Source organism: Laetiporus sulphureus (assembly GCF_001632365.1).
Source record: "Laetiporus sulphureus 93-53 unplaced genomic scaffold LAESUscaffold_17, whole genome shotgun sequence".
NCBI classification, from domain to species: domain Eukaryota; kingdom Fungi; phylum Basidiomycota; class Agaricomycetes; order Polyporales; family Laetiporaceae; genus Laetiporus; species Laetiporus sulphureus.
This window is the reverse complement of record NW_024468526.1, coordinates 321,620-339,277: the sequence shown is the minus strand read 5'-3', so window position 1 is coordinate 339,277 and position 17,658 is coordinate 321,620. Positions and strand designations below refer to the sequence as shown.

Genomic DNA, 17,658 nt, shown 5'->3' with positions numbered 1-17,658 from the left:
TGATGTTGGTTCTTCGAGTCTCGGCTCTTGTGATTTCTATTCAACATCGAACGGCAACCTCGTTGCCATCGGAATTTGCTCTCGTCGTTTTGCGTCATCACCCCGCGTGGTATCTGCTGTAACGGCGATTACGGTTATCGAGTTCTTGAGGCTGTTGTTACTGGGACATTTACACTGTGGCTTTTTCGAGGCTGTTGCTGGGTCATTTACACTGTGGCTACAGCAGATCCGACAGAACGGAGGACCAGTTTCCTCCGCCTTCTCTCATACAACAATGATGAACCTTCTCTTGTGGCCTCGACCCGGGTCCCATCTGCGCACCTCTTCGATGATGCTTCCGCCTTGGTCGCGCCTCCCTACCTAAATTGATGAACACGCCTCCCACACGCGGCATCACCACGTTGCGGGAATCAAGTATGTGATCTGCTTGTCAGCAACTCGGCGTTCCACACTACCAGTCACAACCCCTTCACGTTGCGAAGCCGCATTGGCCTCGTCCGTCCGTCAAGGAAGGACACCGTAATGCCCGTCAGATTTCGGAATTACACAGGGCTGGGCCTATCCTCGCCCTGCGATCGATATCGACTATGCTGTGGCGCAATGAACGTGGAAGGAGAAGTTCGATCGAGGCGTCGCACACATTGTGTTGGGCTTCTCAGGTCTACTATGCACGTTTCCAAATCTACCCGGATAAGAAAGCTTCATGACGCAGCCACGTATATAAGGACCTCACTACTGTGCCAGTTCTCTCTTGACTGATTTTCTGCCTTGCCACTTCCTCCGACTTCCCGACCGATATTGCGACCGCCATGCCGACTGCCTTCCGTAGCTGGTTCGGTAGCCCAAAGAATCAGCTTAACCCGGCTGAGAAACCAAGATCTCGCGGCCGTTCATATTCGGCTGGACCGACGGACAAACACACTGATTTGCACGCAACGATTCAACGAAGTCACAGTAGGCTAGACCCTCGAGCAGCCGATCCCTCTCCGCTGGACTACCGTGTTCGCGCCGATTCACGCATAGCGTATGGGTATGAGAAGCACAATCCATCGATACCGTACGTGGACGCTCCCCGCGCGCATGTCCTTCGTCGAGCAGCAGCAGACCCAGGTGAATATAAATATATTATTCCTTTTTTTGGGATATGCTGAGAGCCGTGAAATATGACAGCGATCCAGATGACGCGCACCCCTTCGGCTACGTACATTACACCGCCAGGTTCGCGATCCAACTCTGGTGCTTCGCTCTATACCATGGGTGCTATGTCGTCCGTTTCGGATGCGAGGCATTACGGACGGTCTCGGCCGCCTTTGAGGCCCAATACAAGCTTCCAAACCGGTAGCAGCGTCGACAGCGGTTCATACTCCTGTAAGTCCAAAAACAATCATGACTTCACGGTATCCCAATATAACGATCTGTTGGTCCTCAGATAAACCAGCCCACGGCTACCCTCGACCTCAGACACGAATATTCCACATGCACCCGTTGCTCGCCCACACGCGCTCGCATAGCGCGCCGATAGCCTACGACATCATGCACGCCCCGTCCGCTCGAACGGTCCTCGACAAAACGACCCGATCTGCCATTCCCCCGCTCACCCTCGCCCAACCCGCGACAGAGCCTCCCGTCCCTCCGGGCATGCAGCTCGTTCTTCGCTCCACCAAGTTCCCCTGGCCAATCACCGTCGTCGCCCCCGCCCCCGCCGCAGCCGCCTCCCCCATCCCCCGCTTCACCATCGGGCCACCAAAGCCCTCCCACGCACACGCACACGCAGGCAGCACCGTCACGAACCTCGACGTCCTCTACGCGGCGCACACCTCGCTGCTGACGCCCGTAACGCCGGAAGAATGGGAGGCCCTGGGCACCGGGAGCAGGGCGCAGCGGAAGGTCGCGCGGGCGTACGAGCGGCGGTGTATGCGCGCGGGTGGAGGGTGGGAGGGCGGCGTTCGGAGGATTGATTGGCTTGGGAGGAAGACGATGCTGGTTGGCGTTGAGGTGGATAAGGCTGCTGGTGGTGGGAGTGGAGCTGCCTCGCTCGTGTTTGCTAAACCTCCGTGATGCGGTCGGATGCCAGTGGATGTCCGCTTTGCGTCCGGAAATTTTTGACGGATCATTTGTCTTGTCTGACTGGTTGCTGTCTGGTCATTGACCTCATGTTTATCCCAACGAACAGTTATCTTGACGAATACGTACGATAATGACTACGTTTTTATGAGGACGTTCGACATTATAGAATTGTATTATAATGATTTTGATGGTGATGTCATCCCGTTTAGCTCAGTTGGTAGAGCGCGTCACTAGTACTGGTTGCTATGACGAGGTCAGTCGTTCGAGTCGGCTAATGGGAACGCGCTAAATTTTTCGTACGTGTCATCCTCATATTCACTGTGCCCCGAGACAAGAGTGTACGTCATCACACCACCGTTGTAAATGATCAACTGAGCATTCGATTCGGTAGTATACAAACAACAAAGATCATGAGTATATGCTACACAAGACCGAGGGGACAGCAGGGAGAACCGAGGGAGGAAAAGCCAAGCGCTACAGAGTGGAGGAGGTCTAGCAATTTGACGATAGATAGCAAGGTGGGAAGCGAGAGTTCAGCGGGGGGTGGACGGATACAGAAGTCCGCGTGGTCGAGGCCATGTCCGTTTAGCAAGTCCGTAGTTTGCTTCCACGCAGGAACCGATAGCGAGGTAGATGACAAAGGAAAGCGAGGGGAGAGAAATAATAATAGCGGCAGGGAGCTGGCGATAGAAGACCAAGAGGGGATTTTGTATATTATGGTACCGGAGGGGTGACTTTGCGGGGCTTGGAGGTGGACGGTCCGGCAGCATTGCGAGCTGTTGGGAAGGGTGGCATAGTAGCGAGAGCGCGCTCATGCTAGTCGAAGGTCGCAGAAGACAATGGTGTCCGAGGCCTGCGTCACTTGGAGCCCACCGAAGACGACGCGCGAACCGAGGTAGTCGACGCGTCTTTTGACGGAGGGGCTGCCGTGAGCGCGCGAGCGCGAAGACGCTGCAGCGCCAACGCTGCGCTGAGTCTCCCCCGAGAAAAAGCGCTGCTCCTCGGGGCTCGCCGCCCTGCCCATCTCCACCGCCAACTTGCCGACCACGTCCGCGACCGTCACGGCGCGTCCGGGCGTCGAGACGATGACGTTGAACACGCCGACGACGTTGATGCATATCTGGCTCGCGGCGGGCGCGGTCGCGCAGTCGTTCGGCGAGCACGACGGGTGGTACTGGATGCTCTGGACGGTGTCCTTCAAGTTGAAGTGCACGCGCGGTCTCGGCGCCGCGAGCGCGTCGTGCAGCTGGAACAGTTCGAGAGAGCACGGGGGCCGCGCGGGGCTCATGGGCGGAGTCGGCAGTCCATCTGTTGAAAACGCGTCCGGGCGGGCGGTCAGTAAACCTTGTCATTCACACTTGAACATTGATGCGCACAAGCTGGGTTGAAACTTGGGGTCCGCGGGAGCGCGACCGGCAAGAGCCGCGGGGCGGGCGGCGGCGGCTGGTGCTGGAGGTGCCGCGGGGTCGCTGGCGCGGCCGGCGTGCCAGGCATCGGCGGCGGCGTCTCCGGCAGCCTCTTTGGGCTCACGAGCGGCGCGAGCGTCGTCTCTGATCCCCAGGAGCGCTGGCTGCGGCTCGACGACGGAGTGGGTGGCAGATACATGGTAGCCAAGGTGTTATTGGAGCGGAGGACGAGTGGAGGGATAGAGAGGAGGGCGGGAGAGGGCGGGCGGGAGTGCCGTGCTGAGGCCGCTCCTCCAGATCCCGCCCGTTATATAGAGGGCGAGGGCGGGCGCGCAGAGCACACCATTGCGGCGGAGCGCAATGTTGGAAAGCGGAAAGCGGGGGACGCGAGTCATTTTGCGCTCACACGGCCGTCGGGAGGCTCTGATCGAGAAGCCGCTTATCGCGTCCACATCGCCCGCATTCTCACGCGCAGGGCGCACTCTTGCCTGTTCGGTCCATCCGCCTCCTTCCCTATCCGGCTAGCACATGCCACTATCACCCCGCCCGCCGCATGTGTCGGCCCACGACCTCTCCTCGTGCTCCCCCGCCGCGTCCAGAACAGCCGACTCCAGCGCGCCACTTACCCGTTCCGTCGTTGTTGCCTGCCAAAGCGGCCTCTGGGCAATGGGCATCGGCAAGCGCCAGCGCGAACTGGCGCTCACCGCACCTGCTACGCGGCGGGACGGCGCCTCCTGCGCCGTGCCGTCCGTACCGAGTGGCTCACTCTTCCCGCCGAGTGGCTCAGTCCTCCTCCGGCCTCCGGCTGGCAAAGGCGTGGCGATTACCGAAATGAAACTAGGCGCTCGGACACAAGTGCTCGGCGACGCCGAGAATGGGAACGGAGGACGTCACCGACAAAGAACCCGCATTTGCTTACACAGTCACATATATGTATGAAGACACATCTCTTGTCGATGCCTTACGCTTACACGTCCCAGACTGATACGTTTGGTATCGTTCGCCCCGGAGACGACGGTCCTTTGAATGACCGCGCACGCACCGTAGAACTAATACGCAACGATGCAATGCAACGAATGTTACATAAAACCTCCTGAGAAGTCGTCTCATCATGCAGAAATCCGCTTCCCGATCCTTATTTACATTTGACCCAGTTGGAATGGAGAGCGAAGACAACTTGAATGGTCCCTTCAGATGACCGCAGAGAATCTGGCGTCCATGGATCGTAGAACTGATACGCCTTGTACAATGATGCAACGCAACAACTTATATATAAATCCTCCTGCGCAGTCAGCTTTCCATCGGCGAAACCAGTCTTCCAAGCAGTCGCTACTGAAAGCGTCAATGATTTCTTCCTACTAGATCGGGTTCTAGTCCTCCGGTGAGAACTTTGAGGGCGTATCACGCTTTCCATTAGCGCGGTCTTTCGTGCAGTCATCGATGACATGGCCAATGGCTTTCTTCCATCTGATGTCCTCCGGTAAGAACTCTGACGGCGTCTTACGCTTTCCATTGGCGCAGTATTTCGCCTAGAAATACGACGAAAATTGTGACGACGTATTACGCTTCCCATAAGTTGATGGCCTTTGACTTTTCCAGCCCAAAGGCTTCTCAATAGGCCCACCCGCGAGCTTCTCGATCTCCTCAACGTCCGCCGTCGCCTGCGCCTTCAGCCATTCAATACTGGTCGCGCGATGCTTCAGCCAATCAGGCTGCACGTAGCTCGTGAGCCTGAGGTCGCCCGTAGGTGAGGTCTCCACAGCCTCCTCCATCGGTCTCGTCTGTCCGCTCTCGTCCTTGGCCCACAATGAGCCGTTCGTCTTCTCCAGCACCTGTGTGATGTCCACGCTCTCGCCAGGCGAAATCGCTTCGGGGTGCGACGGCGTCACACACGGCATGTTGACCTCCTTCCGCAGCACATGGTCGATGTCGACCGAGGAGAAGAACGCGACACCCTGCGGGAGGTCGTCCATCCCCAGCTTCAGCGCAAACAGGCTGCGCGTCCACAGGTTTGCAATCTGAAGCGCAAGCGCGGCGCGGTATCTATCCTCCTTCTTCACAAGGTACCGCAGCTCGTCATGTACCGAGATCAGGTACCGCGCTTTGATGCCATACCTTTTGATCAGGTGGTCCATTGAGACGATGAGGAGGTGCAAATAGTCAACGCCGGAGGACTGGACGACCCAATTGATTCGCGAGGTCATGTAGTTCGAACCGAAATCCGTCGGCAGATACTTCGTTGACAGTGCGTATGTCATGCCACACCCGAGCGCAGGCGTCCGCGGCTCGTCACAAAGCGCGATGTCTTCCAATTTGTTGAACACGAAACTCTCCGAGCCACCGTGCCAAAATTGGCGCTCATGTAGGCCCGGTGCGCGGGTGCTATGGCCCTTGGCGGACGCGTACATATTCCGTGCGAGCCGCTGTGCCTCACCCTCCGACATGTTCGCGTTTGACTCAAGCAGAAGGAGCACGACATACCGCATGCTTGCACCGTAGATTCGCGAGTAGTTGAAGACCTTCGCTTGGTCACGCGAGATGCCCAAGATACTCGCGGTCTTCGAATGCAAGTCCGTCCCTGCTGCTTTCGTGCCCTCTAATGTCATCCATCCGAGTGCTGTCGCGCCATGCAGACCAAATTGTGCATCACCCATGACGCTGGAGATCCACAGCTCTTCAGAGTCCACGTCTGCACCCACGATCGCGTACCCTGGAGGCGCAGTGACCATCGCCTTCAGCTCAGAACCTACGCGATTCTTCTTGGCATTGCTCGCAGTCAGCCATGTCTTCTCGATCGCCCGTCGTGTGATCGTGCCCATGGTGATAACTTGAGGCAAGATTATACCCCAATCCTTGTCTTTCTCCTCCAAAGACGAAAAGCCTAAGTCGTGCTCCTTCTGCCACACGACCATCTGCTTCTTGATTCGGTCCCTCGCACTAATCCAGTAGCTACACTGCGCACTGATATCAAGCGCCTCCGCCGCGGTGGCCTCCGGACTAGTCAGCGTCCCATCCTGCGCGTACTTCATGAACGTCTTCCCGAGCGGGCTCCCCACATTCGCCTTCTCGCCGTCCTTGTGTGGGAGCTTGTAAAATGCGTGCCCTTTCTCCACGTCCGCCTGCAGCCTCGAATCCTCAGGGTCGTGAAACTCGAGCTTTTTCGTTCGGGTGTCGAAGCCGGTATTAGGATCCACGCGGAATGTCCACCCATGCTTGTGCGAGTAGAACAACGGCCATCCGCGCCATCTGAGACGGAGAAGGATCGGTGCGATGCGGCTGCGCACGGTAAGGTCAAGAGAACCGAGCTCCATGCCTTTCTTTGGCGTGGTAGAATCCCAGAACCATTTGGGCCACATGACGGGCGCAGGTTTGGCCGCGGTCAGGGACAATGTCTTTCTCCTCCTTTTCGTCGATGGAGACGCAGAGCCCTCTACCGGTTCCCAGTCAAGCTGCTTCAACGATATATTCTTCTTTACCTTTTCTGGGCCTCTGCGCGCGATCTTCTCGGCAATTTCGAGAATGCGTTTCGAAGTGTCAGACAAATCGCTTTCTTGATAGATTGCATCTGCTAGATCTGGATACTTGCATTTCAGATGACCGCTGTCAAAAAGCGCACGGCCGCGCAGTGATCCTAGAGGGTCCTTGAGCTTCACTCTTTTCGTAGTAGAAGCACCCGTGACTTTTATCCGTTCTGGAAGTAGGGTGACTTTGCCGTCAGGAACGTAGTACCACCATTCAGTTGAAGAATATTGAAGAGGATGTCCGTCAAAAGACAGCTCGAGGAGGAGAGGGAGGACGGTCATTTTAATTTTTGGATCGAGAGGGCCTAGGGTGCATAAAGTTTGATACCATGAGTAAGTTGGATCAGAACACTGTGGCCGATTGCTGGGTCGTGTCTCATCCTTCGACGGCTCAGAAATGACCTGATGGTATTCAAACAAACGGGTAAGAACAACTTAGTCATTAACCACCGAGGTCCTCACCTGCTGCTCAGACACACCCCTCGACTTCCCAGCCTTCTTCGGCGTCCAGTCCAATTGACTGAGCCAAAGATCACTCTGCCACTCGTTAGTGTCCATCATCTTCATCGCGTCCCTGGCCAACTCGTGAAGGCGTGCCTGAACCTTATCTGCCAACACATGATACGCGTGCTCGGCGGCCTCGATGTACTGCTTCCATTTCTGGTTGACAGTCAGAAAGCTCGAACCCATCGTCAGCATCCCAGCGAACGAGACGAGGCTCGGACAAGTTACGAGGAACGACGGAAGGATCTTTGCGAACACTTTGTGCGTGACATCGACATCGGTCGCGCAATAGGTGAGGTAGTCCTGAATGCGCTCGCGGATCTCCTCCCGGGAGCACTTAAAGTCCTCTCCCACGGCTTTCTTCATCTTGATTCCGCAGTGCAGCTTCGCAACTTCTGCAAGGGAATTCACAGACGTCACATCCATCCATTGCCCGGCGGGGGGTTCTTCATCGTCATGGGTCTCCTCGGTCGCGTGAGATTGAAGATTTTCCAGTGCATCCTCTAACTTTCGTAGCATCTGTCTGATCTCCTCCTTCTTGGTATCGTGCTTTTCCTCAGCCAGCTTTTTCTGTTGATACTCTATCAAGTCATGTAACTTCTCGAAACCCTGCTCTAATGCTCGCTGCCTCAGCGCCTTGGTCTCCTCTTGAGACTTCCGATGCTTTTGCCACGCCGGACGCTGATGCGAGGAGATGCCCTGCACAGCAACGTGGAGAGACATGGTGTCGAGGAAGCGGTTCCGTGTGCCATTTAAATTGTACTCCTCTAAGATCCTCGCGCGATCGTAAGAGACATTATGGCCGACGATCACGCGGCCAACCTCGGAGCCGCCTATCGGTATCAGGTGCTTGTGAACGTCATCTTCACCGAGAAACCACGGCGATATCCATGAGTACCAGCAGTTTTTCGAGGCCGCGCATGCCAAGATGGGATATGGACTGTCCGCCGGCAACGTCTCCACGTTGAAGGCAAGCATCTCCTCCGGCTTCCCCTCAAACTCTGGGAAATCAACTGACTGGGACTCCATCAAGCCATTCTTGATGCAGTGACGCGTCCATCCTGACTGAACCGTCCATTCCATCGGTATCTCAGGCAGTGTCTCGCGTGCAAAGGTTTGGGCAAGCCGGAGCCATGGATCGCAAGCGCGCGCACCGATCCTATGGAAATGCTGGTCCAGGTCCTTTCCTTGTAACGGCGGTAATGTGAAGTCCGTCTCTGGTAGCGTGGATCCGTGCAAGGGATCAAGGCCGTGCATTGTAAGGTGCTCCTGTGCGATCTGAACAACATCTGATCTTGGTGCTTCAAACTGCATGTTGCCGAAGATTTGCGAGTGTAGGCTGCGCGAGAGGAGCTGCACTCCAACTTCATTGCGTTTTGGTCCTAAAAAGACAGTGAAGAACAAGCTAAATGGAAGAGCATGAAGCTGACCGTTGTGTACATCCTTGTTGCCCGTGTCGATCGATCTGGCGATGCTGGACTTGCCTTCACGTTTCTTTTGCTGCTCATTTGTCGGTGTAGCGTTCGATTTCGGGAAGTTGTTGGGTTGTGCAGTGTGTTGGGAGTACTGTTTTGGGAGAGCCCTACATCGCTTAACAGAATCGGCGTCAGTTGGTTTAGAAGAAGCGTATCTCTTGCTAGAGGACTGAGACAGGTATCCTGCTTCCAACAGAAGGGGACTGAACACAGCAGGGCAAACAGATCGTGCACGTCGTGATACAACGGCGAGTCTTAATAGCATGCGAGCGGCCTTGACATTCACGATGCAACTCCAGTATTCAGACCAAACAAGCACACAGAAGCGCGTTACACAGATGGGGCTCAAACACGAGGATCTTCCCAGCTGCTTAAGAAGAGGGACGGAAACTGGACGGAAAACAGTGAACCACGTTGTCAGTTGATTACATGTATATATGTATGAAAATTCAGACACATCTTGTTAACGCCTTGTATTATGCCACTTACACGTTCCAGACTGATACCTTCGGAAACGCTTGACCCACTTGCAGTGGAGAGCGGAGACGATGACCGCAGAGACTACTGTATACAGATCAAAAACTAATACGCCTTGTACAACGATGCGATGCAACAACCTTTACATAAACCCCCGCGCCACTGGCACCCCTCAGGCTTCCGTCGTTGTTGCTTTACTTAGCCCAGCATCCTCCTGGGCAACTTTGGGCATCAGCCGAACTATTCGGCTGGCGCTCACCGCACCTGCTACGCGATGGGATGGCGCCGCCCGCGCCGCACCGGGTTGCTCGGTCCTCCCTCAGGCTGAGACCGGCCTCCAGCTGGCAAAGGCGTGGCGGTTACCGAAATGAAACTAGACGCTCGGACGCAAGTGCTCAGCGACGCCACACGGTTGCAGTGGAGAGCGGAGACGATGGTCCTGTTAAATGACCGCAGAGACCAGTGTACACAAACGCTAGAACTAATGCGCGTTGTACAATGATGCAATGCAACAAGTTCCACATAAAGCCTCCTACGCAGTCGTCTCGTCATACAAATGTCAGCTTTTCATGGCGTGAACTTTCCAGCGGCCGCGAGCGATTTCTGCCGCGACGACATCTTCCCAGTCATCCGAATCCGGTTCGAAGTCCGACGGTGAGGACTTTGAGAACGTAGTCCACGTTGAGGACATAGACGACTTTGAGAACGTACGCGACTGTGAGGACGTAGTACGCTTCCCATAAGTTGATGGCCTTTGAGTTTTCCTGCCCAAAGGCTTCTCAATAGGCCCACTCGCGAGCTTCTCGATCTCCTCAACGTCCGCCGTCGCCTGCGCCTTCAGCCATTCAACATTGATCGCGCGATGCTTCAGCCAATCAGGCGGCACGTAACTCGTGAGGTCGCCCGCAGGCAAGGCCTCCACACCCTCCTCCATCGGTCTCGTCTGTCCGTTCCCGTCCATGGCCCACAATGAGCGGTTCGTTTTCTCCAGCACCTGTATGATGTCCACGCTCTCGCCAGGCTCGATCGGATCGGGATGCGACGGCGTCACGCATGGCATGTTGACCTCTTTCCGCAGCACGGTGTCGATGTCGACCGAGGAGAAGAACGCGACACCCTGCGGGAGGTCATCCATCCCCAGCTTCAACGCAAACAGACTGCGCGTCCACAGGTTTGCAGTCTGAAGCGCAAGCGCGGCACGGTACCTATCCTCCTCCTTGACAAGGTACCGCAGCTCGTCATGTACCGAAATTAGGTACCGCGCTTGGATGTCATACGTTTTGATCAGATGGTCCATTGAGACGATGAGGAGGTGCAAGTAGTCAACGCCCGAGGACTGGACGACCCAATTGATCCGCGAGGTCATGTAGTTCGCACCGAACTCCTCCGGCAGGTACTTCTTTGACAGCGCGTATGTCACGCCGCACCCGAGCGCAGGCGTTCGTGGCTCGTCACCAAGCGCGATGTCCTCCAGCTTGTTGAACACGAAGCTCTCCGAGCCGCCGTGCCAGAACTGGCGTTCATGTAGGCCCGAGGCGCGGATGCTATGGCCCTTGGTCGACCCGTACAGATTCCGCGCGAGCTGCTGTGCCTCATCCTCCGACATGTTCACGTTTGACTGAAGCAAGAGGAGCATCGCATGCCGCATGCCTGCACCGTAGATTCGAGAGTAGTTGAAGACCTTCGCTTGGTCACGCGAGATGCCCAAGATACTCGCAGTCTTTGAATGCAGGTCCGTCCCTGCTGCCTTCGTGCCTTCTAGTGTCATCCATCCGAGCGCTGTCGCGCCATGCAGACCAAACTGTGCATCACCCATGACGCTGGAGATCCACAGCTCTTCAGAGTCCACGTCTGCGCCCACGATCACGTACCCTGGAGGCGCAGTGACCATCGCCTTCAGCTCAGAACCTACGCGATTCTTTTTGGCATTGCTCGCGGTCAACCATGTCTTCTCGACCGCCCGTCGAGTGACCGTGCCCATTGCGATAACTTGAGGTAAAATTATACCCCAATCCTCCTCTTTCACCTCCTCTTTCACTTCCTCTTTCACCGCGTCCTTCACCTCCTCTTTCTCCTCCAACGAAGAAAAGCCTAAGTCGTGCTCCTTCTGCCACACGACCATCTGGTTCCTGATCCGGTCCCTCGCACTAATCCAGTAGCTACACTGCGCACTGATATCGAGTGCCTCCGCCGCGGTAGCCTCGGGACTAGTCAGCGTCCCATCCTGCGCATACTTCATGAACGTCTTCCCAAGCGGACACCCCACGTTCGCCTTCTCGCCGTCCTTGTGTGGGAGCTTGTAAAATGCGTGCCCTTTCTCCACGTCCGCCCGCAGCTTCGAGTCCTCAGGGTCGTTAAACTCGAGCTTTTTCATTCGGGTGTCGAAGTCGACATCCGGGTCCACGCGGAATGTCCACCCATGTTCGCGCGAGTAGAATAACGGCCATTCGCGCCATTCGAGGCGGAGAAGGATGGGTGCGATGCGGCTGCGCAGAGTAAGGTCAAGAGAACCGGGCTCCATGCCTTTCTTTGGCGCGGTTAAATCCCAGAACCATTTGGGCCACATGACGGGCGCAGGTTTGGCCGCGGTTAGGGACAGTGTCTTCCCCTTCCTTTTCGTGGATGGAGATGCAGAGCCCTCCACCGGTTCCCAGTCAAGCTGCGTCAACGATGCATTCTTCCTTGCCTTTTCTGGGCCCATGTGTACGACCCCTTCGGCAATCTCGAGAATGCGTTTCGACGTGTAAGATATATCGCTTCCTTGATAGATTGCCTTTGTTAGATCTGGATACTTGGATGTCAGACGACCGCTATTGAAACCTGGACGGCTGCGCTCCGAGCCTAGAGGGTCTTTTAGCTTCGCGCTTTTGGTAGTAGAAGTAGCCGTCGCTGTTATCCATTTTGGAAAAAGGGTGACTTTGCCGTCAGAAACGTAGTGCCACCATTCGACTGAAGAATACTGAAGAGGATGTCCGTCAAAAGACAGCTCGAGGAGGAGAGGAAGGATAGTTGTTTTGATTTTTGAATCGAGAGGGCCGAGGGTGCGTAGAGTTTGATACCATGTGTAGTTCGGAACAGAACACTGTGGCAAATTGCTAGATAAGAACAACGTAGTCATTAACCACCGAGGACCCTCACCTGCTGCTCACACACGCCCCTCGACTTTCCAGCCTTCTTCGGCGTCCAGTCCAATTGGCTGAGCCAAGGATCACTCTGCCACTTATCGGTGTCCATCATCTTCATCGCATCCTTTGCCAGCTCGTGAAGGCGTGCCTGGACCTTGTCTGCCAGCACATGGTACGCCTGCTCGGCGTCCTCAATGTACTGCTTCCATTTCTGGTTGACAGTCAGAAAGCTCGAACCCATCGTCAGCATCCCGGCGAAGGAGACGGGGCTCGGGCAGGTTTCGAGGAACGCCGGGAGGATCTTGGCGAACACTTGGTGCGTGACATCGACGTCGGTCGCGCAATAGGTGAGGTAGTCCTGAATGCGCTCGCGGATCTCCTCCCGGGAGCACTTCGAAAAGTCGTCCCGCCTGGCCTTGTTCATCTTGATTTTGCAATGCAACTTCGCAACTTCTGCAAGGGAATTCACAGACGTCACGTCCTGCCACTGCCCGGTGGGGGATTCCTCTTCGTCATAACTTTCCTCGGTCGCGTGAACCTTCACTTTTTGGCGTCCTTCCTCCAATTTTTGTATCATCTTGTCGATCTCATCCTTCTTGGCACCGTCCTTCTCCCCAGCCCGCTCTTTCCGTTTCTCCTCTATCAAGTCAGGTAGATTCTCGAATTCCTGCTGTAATAACTGCTGCCTCAGCGCCTTGGTGTCCTCTTTAGACTTCCGATGCTTTTGCCACGCCGGACGCTGATGCGAGGAGATGCCCTGCACAGCAACGTGGAGAGACATGGTGTCGAGGAAGCGGTTCCGTGTGCCGTTTAAATTGTACTCCTCTAAGATCCTCGCGCGATCGTAAGAGACATTATGGCCGACGATCACGCGGTCAACCTCGGAGCCGCCTATCGGTATCAGGTGCGTGTGATCGTCATCTTCACCGATAAGCCACGGCGATATCCATGAGTACCAGCAGTCTTTTGAGGCCGCGCATGCCAAGATGGGATACGGACTGTCCGCCGACAACGTCTCAACGTCGAAAGCAAGCATCTCCTCCGGCTTCCCCTCAAACTCTGGGAAATCAACTGACTGGGACTCCATCGAGTCGTTCTTGACGCAGTAGCGCGTCCATCCTGCCTGAACCTTCCAGTCTTTCGGCATCTCAGGCAGTGTCTCGACTGCAAAGTCTTGGGCAAGCTGGAGCCATGGATCGCACGCGCTCGCACCGATCCTATGGAAATGCTGGTCCAGGTCCTTTCCTTGTAACGGCGGTAATGTGAATTCCGTCTCTGGCAGCGTGGATCCTTGTGAGGGATCAAGGCCGTGCATTGTAAGGTGCTCCTGTGCGATCTGAACAACGTCTGGTTTTGGCGCGTCAAATCGCGTTTCGCCGAAGATCTGTGAGTGCAAGCTACGCGAAAGGAGCTGTACTCCAACTTCATTGCGTTTTGGTCCTAATGGACAGTGAAGAACAAGCGAATCGGAAGAGCATAAAGCTTACCGTTGTGTACATCCTCCTTGTTCGTCTCAATCGATCTGGCAGTGCTGGGCTCGTCTTCATCTTTCTTTTGTTTATTCGTCGGTGTAGCCTTTGGGGAATTGTTGGGTGGTTCAGAATGTCTAGATGTAACGGAACCGATGGCGACTGGATTTTTATCGGCGCCAGTTGATGTAGACGTAGAAAACCCGTATCTCTTGTTAGAGAATTGAGACAGGTGTCCTGTCTCCAAGAAAAAGGGACTGAGCACAGAAGGACAAACAGATCGTGCACGTCGTGATACAACGGTGAGTCTGGGTAGCATGCGAGCGGCTTTGACATTCGCGATGCAATTCCAGTGTTCAGACCAAACAAGCACACAGGAGCGTATTTGACAGACGAGACACAGACACAAGAATCTTCCCAGCTGTATGAAACAAGTTGGTCGCTCGAGGAAGAGGGGTGCAAAACATCCCCCTTCCCTGTCAATTCAGAACTCTTCCAGTCGGATAATTCTGCAAGAAATCAATCGAAACTGTTATCGGAAAATATAACAATCTTACCCGCCCAAATTTAATGGAACTCATTGTGGAGCATAAATTGCCTTCAAAAAGCTTCTCGCTTTATTCTTGGCTTGTCTGATCATGGCTGTCCGTTCTGGTGTATTCCATGGTCCTCAGTGACCCATCAAGCCCTCTCTGTATAGTGCTATATAACATCTGCCATGAGGCTATAGGTCCTCAACGTTCATCGTACGCCTCAACTCCCATTCGGCACTGATTATAGTGAGCCCCCTTCCGTCGACGACACACTTGGACCTGTGATGCCAGTGGCGCCGTAATCTAAAGTGCGTTCTTCACTGGCTGACCGCCTAAACATTGTCACCGACTCATTCTGACATCGGGTCTACTAATGCGCGATCTTCCCGGAACATTCAACATCAATATTCAGGACTCAGACGGACAGCCCATCATGCAGCCATACTTGCTCACGAAGCGTGACGTGCGAACGTGGCTCATATATCCCTTCTCGCGCCCGTGGGATAGCGATTGGACAGGGCACGATGTTTCTCCCATCAGAATCTCCTCGGTGCCCTGACCTTGGACAGCGCCCGCCCTTACCCGACAGTCCTTAAATATCGCTCTCCATGGACCCGCTCGCCAGCCGGTACAGTTCCTGCTCTCTTTCCATATGGTCAACGCGCTCCTGCTTGTCGGCCTCCTGCCCTTTGCAGCTGCCTATCCGTGGCCTGTGGAGTCCGCTTCCTCGTATGCCGGCGCGACGAGCAGCGGCGTGTACCCTCCTCCTGGCGCGACGATTACGACGTATGAGACCTATTTCCCGGATGAGGAGCAAGTGGGCTTCGTAGGACCTACCCCGAGTAGGTATGGTATTCGTCTCGTGCCGCTTTGTGCTGATTGTATCTTGCAGCCGGTGCTGAACCTGAGGCCATCCAGACCGCCCCTGCTGCACCTGTCAAGTCGGATACGTACCCGCTCATCAATCCCTACACCTCAAGCGAAGGAAAGCAAGCGAGTTTCAACCCCATGCGCTACTGGGGTAACCTCTCGCCCTGGTGGTCAGTCGGGGGAGCATTCGGTCTCCCTGACACGTCCCCTCAGGTGCCGGAGGGCTGCGAGCTCGTGCAGGTGCATCTTGTCCAGCGCCACGGCGCCCGGTACCCCACGTCCGGCTCGGGACCCAGCGAATTCGCGGCGTTAATTCAATCCATCGCGGATAGCGCGGGCTTCACTGCCTCTGGCCCACTGGAATTTCTGAACACATGGACGTACAAGCTTGGAGCAGAAATCCTCACGCCGTTTGGTAGGCAGCAACTGTTAGCCAGTTTGATTGATCGTTTTTCGCTTCGACTTTTTTCATTGACGATCAATTTCTCAGGTATGACCTCGGAGTTGCATTCAGGGTGAAGTACGGCGAGCTGTTGAATGGCTTCACAAAGCTGCCAGTGTTTCGTACGACGTCTGAATGTGAGTTGCATCGTGATAATTACGAATGTGGTGCTCATATGGTTTCCAGCACGTATGGTCCAGTCTGCGTGTGTATGCTCCGTTTCGCGCTGTGATTGGCATCTCACATTCGATCGTTTTAAGGCTGAACTGGGCAGCCGGCTTCTTCGGCGTGCAGGAATATTCAACCTCTTACTATCAGTCGATCATCATCGAGGAGTCAGGCTACAACAATTCTCTCGCGCCCTGGAACGACTGCGCCAATGCCAACAACGATATCTACGAGTTGGGCTTCTGGGCTGAAGGGAACTGGACTGAGATTTACCTCAAGGACGCCGTGGAGCGTCTACAGCAACACATCGATGGTGTCGCGCTGGATGCAAGCATTGTGCACGATATGCAGGAGATGTGTGCTTGCGAGACCGTCTCAATTGGATACTCGGAGTTTTGCGACTTGTTCACGGAGGAGGAGTGGAAGGGTTTCGAATACGGGCTGGGTGCGTTTGCTATGCTCACAGGATTGGCGAAGTTAGCTCTGATAAATGGGTTGGCGCAGATCTGGAATTCTGGTATAGCGACGGCCCCGGCAACCCGACTGGTGCTGCGCAGGGCGTCGGCTACGTCCAAGAGCTTGTCGCGCGATTGACGCAGACGCCTATCACGAAGTTCGACACGTCCATCAACGGCACGCTTGACGGAAACAACATCACTTTTCCGCTTGACCAGCCAATCTTCATGGACGCTACCCATGATACAGTGATCGCTTCCAGTGAGCTATCACTACATTACGCATTTTCGTGCCGTATGTGCTAACGAGCATTCCCAGTTGCGACTGCGATGAACTTCACAACGATGACTGCGAACGGCCCGCTGCCAATCGACTACATCCCCGCAGACCAGGTACACATCTTCCACACTCACACTCACACCGTCACTAACCTCCAGCGGCACAGACTTACCACACGCAACTCATTGCGCCTTTTGCCTCGAACCTCGTCGGACAGGTCATGAGCTGCCCCGTCTCATCCGGCTCCTCACAGAAGGAGAAATACATCCGTTGGCTGCTGAACGACGGCGCGGTCCCGCTCACGGGCATCGCGCACTGTGAGACGCCGAACAAGGACGGTTTGTGCCTGTTGGAGAACTTTATTGAGGGCATGCAGCAACGCATCGAGGAGGTCGACTACCAGTTTGATTGCTTTGGGAGCTACCCGCTGCCGTGGCCCAATGACCCCCTCACCAATGGGCGACCTATTGTCCAGTGATTGACCACGGTTGGTGCAGAGGAGGATTGATTTGTTACGAGGGGCTTGTGCTTGGAAGACGTGACGATATGCGAGCGTCACGGGGATGTGTATGTCACAGGCGACAGAATGAACTTGCTGCTTGCGAGCGCTATGTAGGCCACCGGCGTTCTGTGTCTGCGGTTATTTGGTTCCGTCGGATGGCGCCCAATGTCCTGATAATCGTTGAGCTTCTTTTCGGCATCTTGACAATGCAACCAGCGTTCCTTGATTGTGCTAGCTTGCCGATTCCCACCACTATTCTTTGATCTCTTCGCTCCCTGAGGTTGGCCGCTATTTTTGTGAGCGATCAAACTCACAAGCTACGAACGTGCATACTGCATGGTGACAACTGCCTAGACCCTGTATC

General features: G+C 55.2%; 5 protein-coding genes and 1 non-coding gene across 6 annotated transcripts; 3 read left to right on the top strand and 3 right to left on the bottom strand.

Annotated features, from left to right (window-relative positions):
* The first annotated feature begins 451 nt into the window (after positions 1–451).
* On the top strand, positions 452–2,224 carry LAESUDRAFT_725403 (uncharacterized protein). Its single transcript, XM_040908815.1, has 3 exons — positions 452–1,110; positions 1,171–1,368; positions 1,430–2,224. Exons 1-3 carry the CDS (start codon positions 810–812, stop codon positions 2,056–2,058), a joined length of 1,128 nt encoding a protein of 375 aa, XP_040764795.1. The 5' UTR covers positions 452–809; the 3' UTR covers positions 2,059–2,224.
* Positions 2,225–2,266: 42 nt separating this feature from the next.
* LAESUDRAFT_t44 lies at positions 2,267–2,348 on the top strand. The gene has a single exon. It is a non-coding gene; the product is annotated as a tRNA-Thr (tRNA).
* Positions 2,349–2,407: 59 nt separating this feature from the next.
* On the bottom strand, positions 2,408–4,105 carry LAESUDRAFT_812396 (uncharacterized protein). Its single transcript, XM_040914403.1, has 2 exons — positions 3,444–4,105; positions 2,408–3,375 (listed from the first exon to the last, which is right to left on the bottom strand). The coding sequence occupies exons 1-2, from the start codon at positions 3,670–3,672 to the stop codon at positions 2,879–2,881; spliced, it is 726 nt and encodes a 241-aa protein (XP_040764794.1). The 5' UTR covers positions 3,673–4,105; the 3' UTR covers positions 2,408–2,878.
* Positions 4,106–5,002: 897 nt separating this feature from the next.
* On the bottom strand, positions 5,003–9,238 carry LAESUDRAFT_652153 (gamma DNA-directed DNA polymerase; the record flags this gene model as incomplete). Its single annotated transcript, XM_040904339.1, has 2 exons — positions 5,003–7,369; positions 7,457–9,238. 2 exons carry the CDS (start codon positions 9,236–9,238, stop codon positions 5,003–5,005), a joined length of 4,149 nt encoding a protein of 1,382 aa, XP_040764793.1.
* Positions 9,239–10,009: 771 nt separating this feature from the next.
* On the bottom strand, positions 10,010–14,363 carry LAESUDRAFT_758865 (uncharacterized protein; the record flags this gene model as incomplete). Its single annotated transcript, XM_040912506.1, has 3 exons — positions 10,010–12,532; positions 12,589–14,015; positions 14,063–14,363. 3 exons carry the CDS (start codon positions 14,361–14,363, stop codon positions 10,010–10,012), a joined length of 4,251 nt encoding a protein of 1,416 aa, XP_040764792.1.
* A 682-nt stretch (positions 14,364–15,045) lies between these two features.
* LAESUDRAFT_130291 (phosphoglycerate mutase-like protein) lies at positions 15,046–17,550 on the top strand. The gene is made up of 8 exons (XM_040901280.1): positions 15,046–15,419; positions 15,470–15,875; positions 15,938–16,026; positions 16,076–16,094; positions 16,150–16,502; positions 16,562–16,774; positions 16,832–16,905; positions 16,959–17,550. Exons 1-8 carry the CDS (start codon positions 15,230–15,232, stop codon positions 17,268–17,270), a joined length of 1,656 nt encoding a protein of 551 aa, XP_040764791.1. The 5' UTR covers positions 15,046–15,229; the 3' UTR covers positions 17,271–17,550.
* Positions 17,551–17,658: the final 108 nt, after the last annotated feature.

What these genes read in the sequence shown, in the direction of transcription:
- LAESUDRAFT_725403 (XM_040908815.1), top strand. Translation starts at nt 810, where the DNA reads ATGCCGACTGCCTTCCGTAGCTGGTTCGGTAGCCCAAAGAATCAGCTT. An exon ending in TCGAGCAGCAGCAGACCCAG is followed by an intron (nt 1,111 to 1,170) that starts GTGAATATAAAT and finishes GAAATATGACAG; the next exon opens with CGATCCAGATGACGCGCACC. An exon ending in CGACAGCGGTTCATACTCCT is followed by an intron (nt 1,369 to 1,429) that starts GTAAGTCCAAAA and finishes GTTGGTCCTCAG; the next exon opens with ATAAACCAGCCCACGGCTAC.
- LAESUDRAFT_812396 (XM_040914403.1), bottom strand. Translation starts at nt 3,672, where the DNA reads ATGTATCTGCCACCCACTCCGTCGTCGAGCCGCAGCCAGCGCTCCTGG. An exon ending in CCCAAGTTTCAACCCAGCTT is followed by an intron (nt 3,376 to 3,443) that starts GTGCGCATCAAT and finishes CGTTTTCAACAG; the next exon opens with ATGGACTGCCGACTCCGCCC.
- LAESUDRAFT_130291 (XM_040901280.1), top strand. Translation starts at nt 15,230, where the DNA reads ATGGTCAACGCGCTCCTGCTTGTCGGCCTCCTGCCCTTTGCAGCTGCC. An exon ending in CTTCGTAGGACCTACCCCGA is followed by an intron (nt 15,420 to 15,469) that starts GTAGGTATGGTA and finishes TGTATCTTGCAG; the next exon opens with CCGGTGCTGAACCTGAGGCC. An exon ending in TGATACAGTGATCGCTTCCA is followed by an intron (nt 16,775 to 16,831) that starts GTGAGCTATCAC and finishes GAGCATTCCCAG; the next exon opens with TTGCGACTGCGATGAACTTC.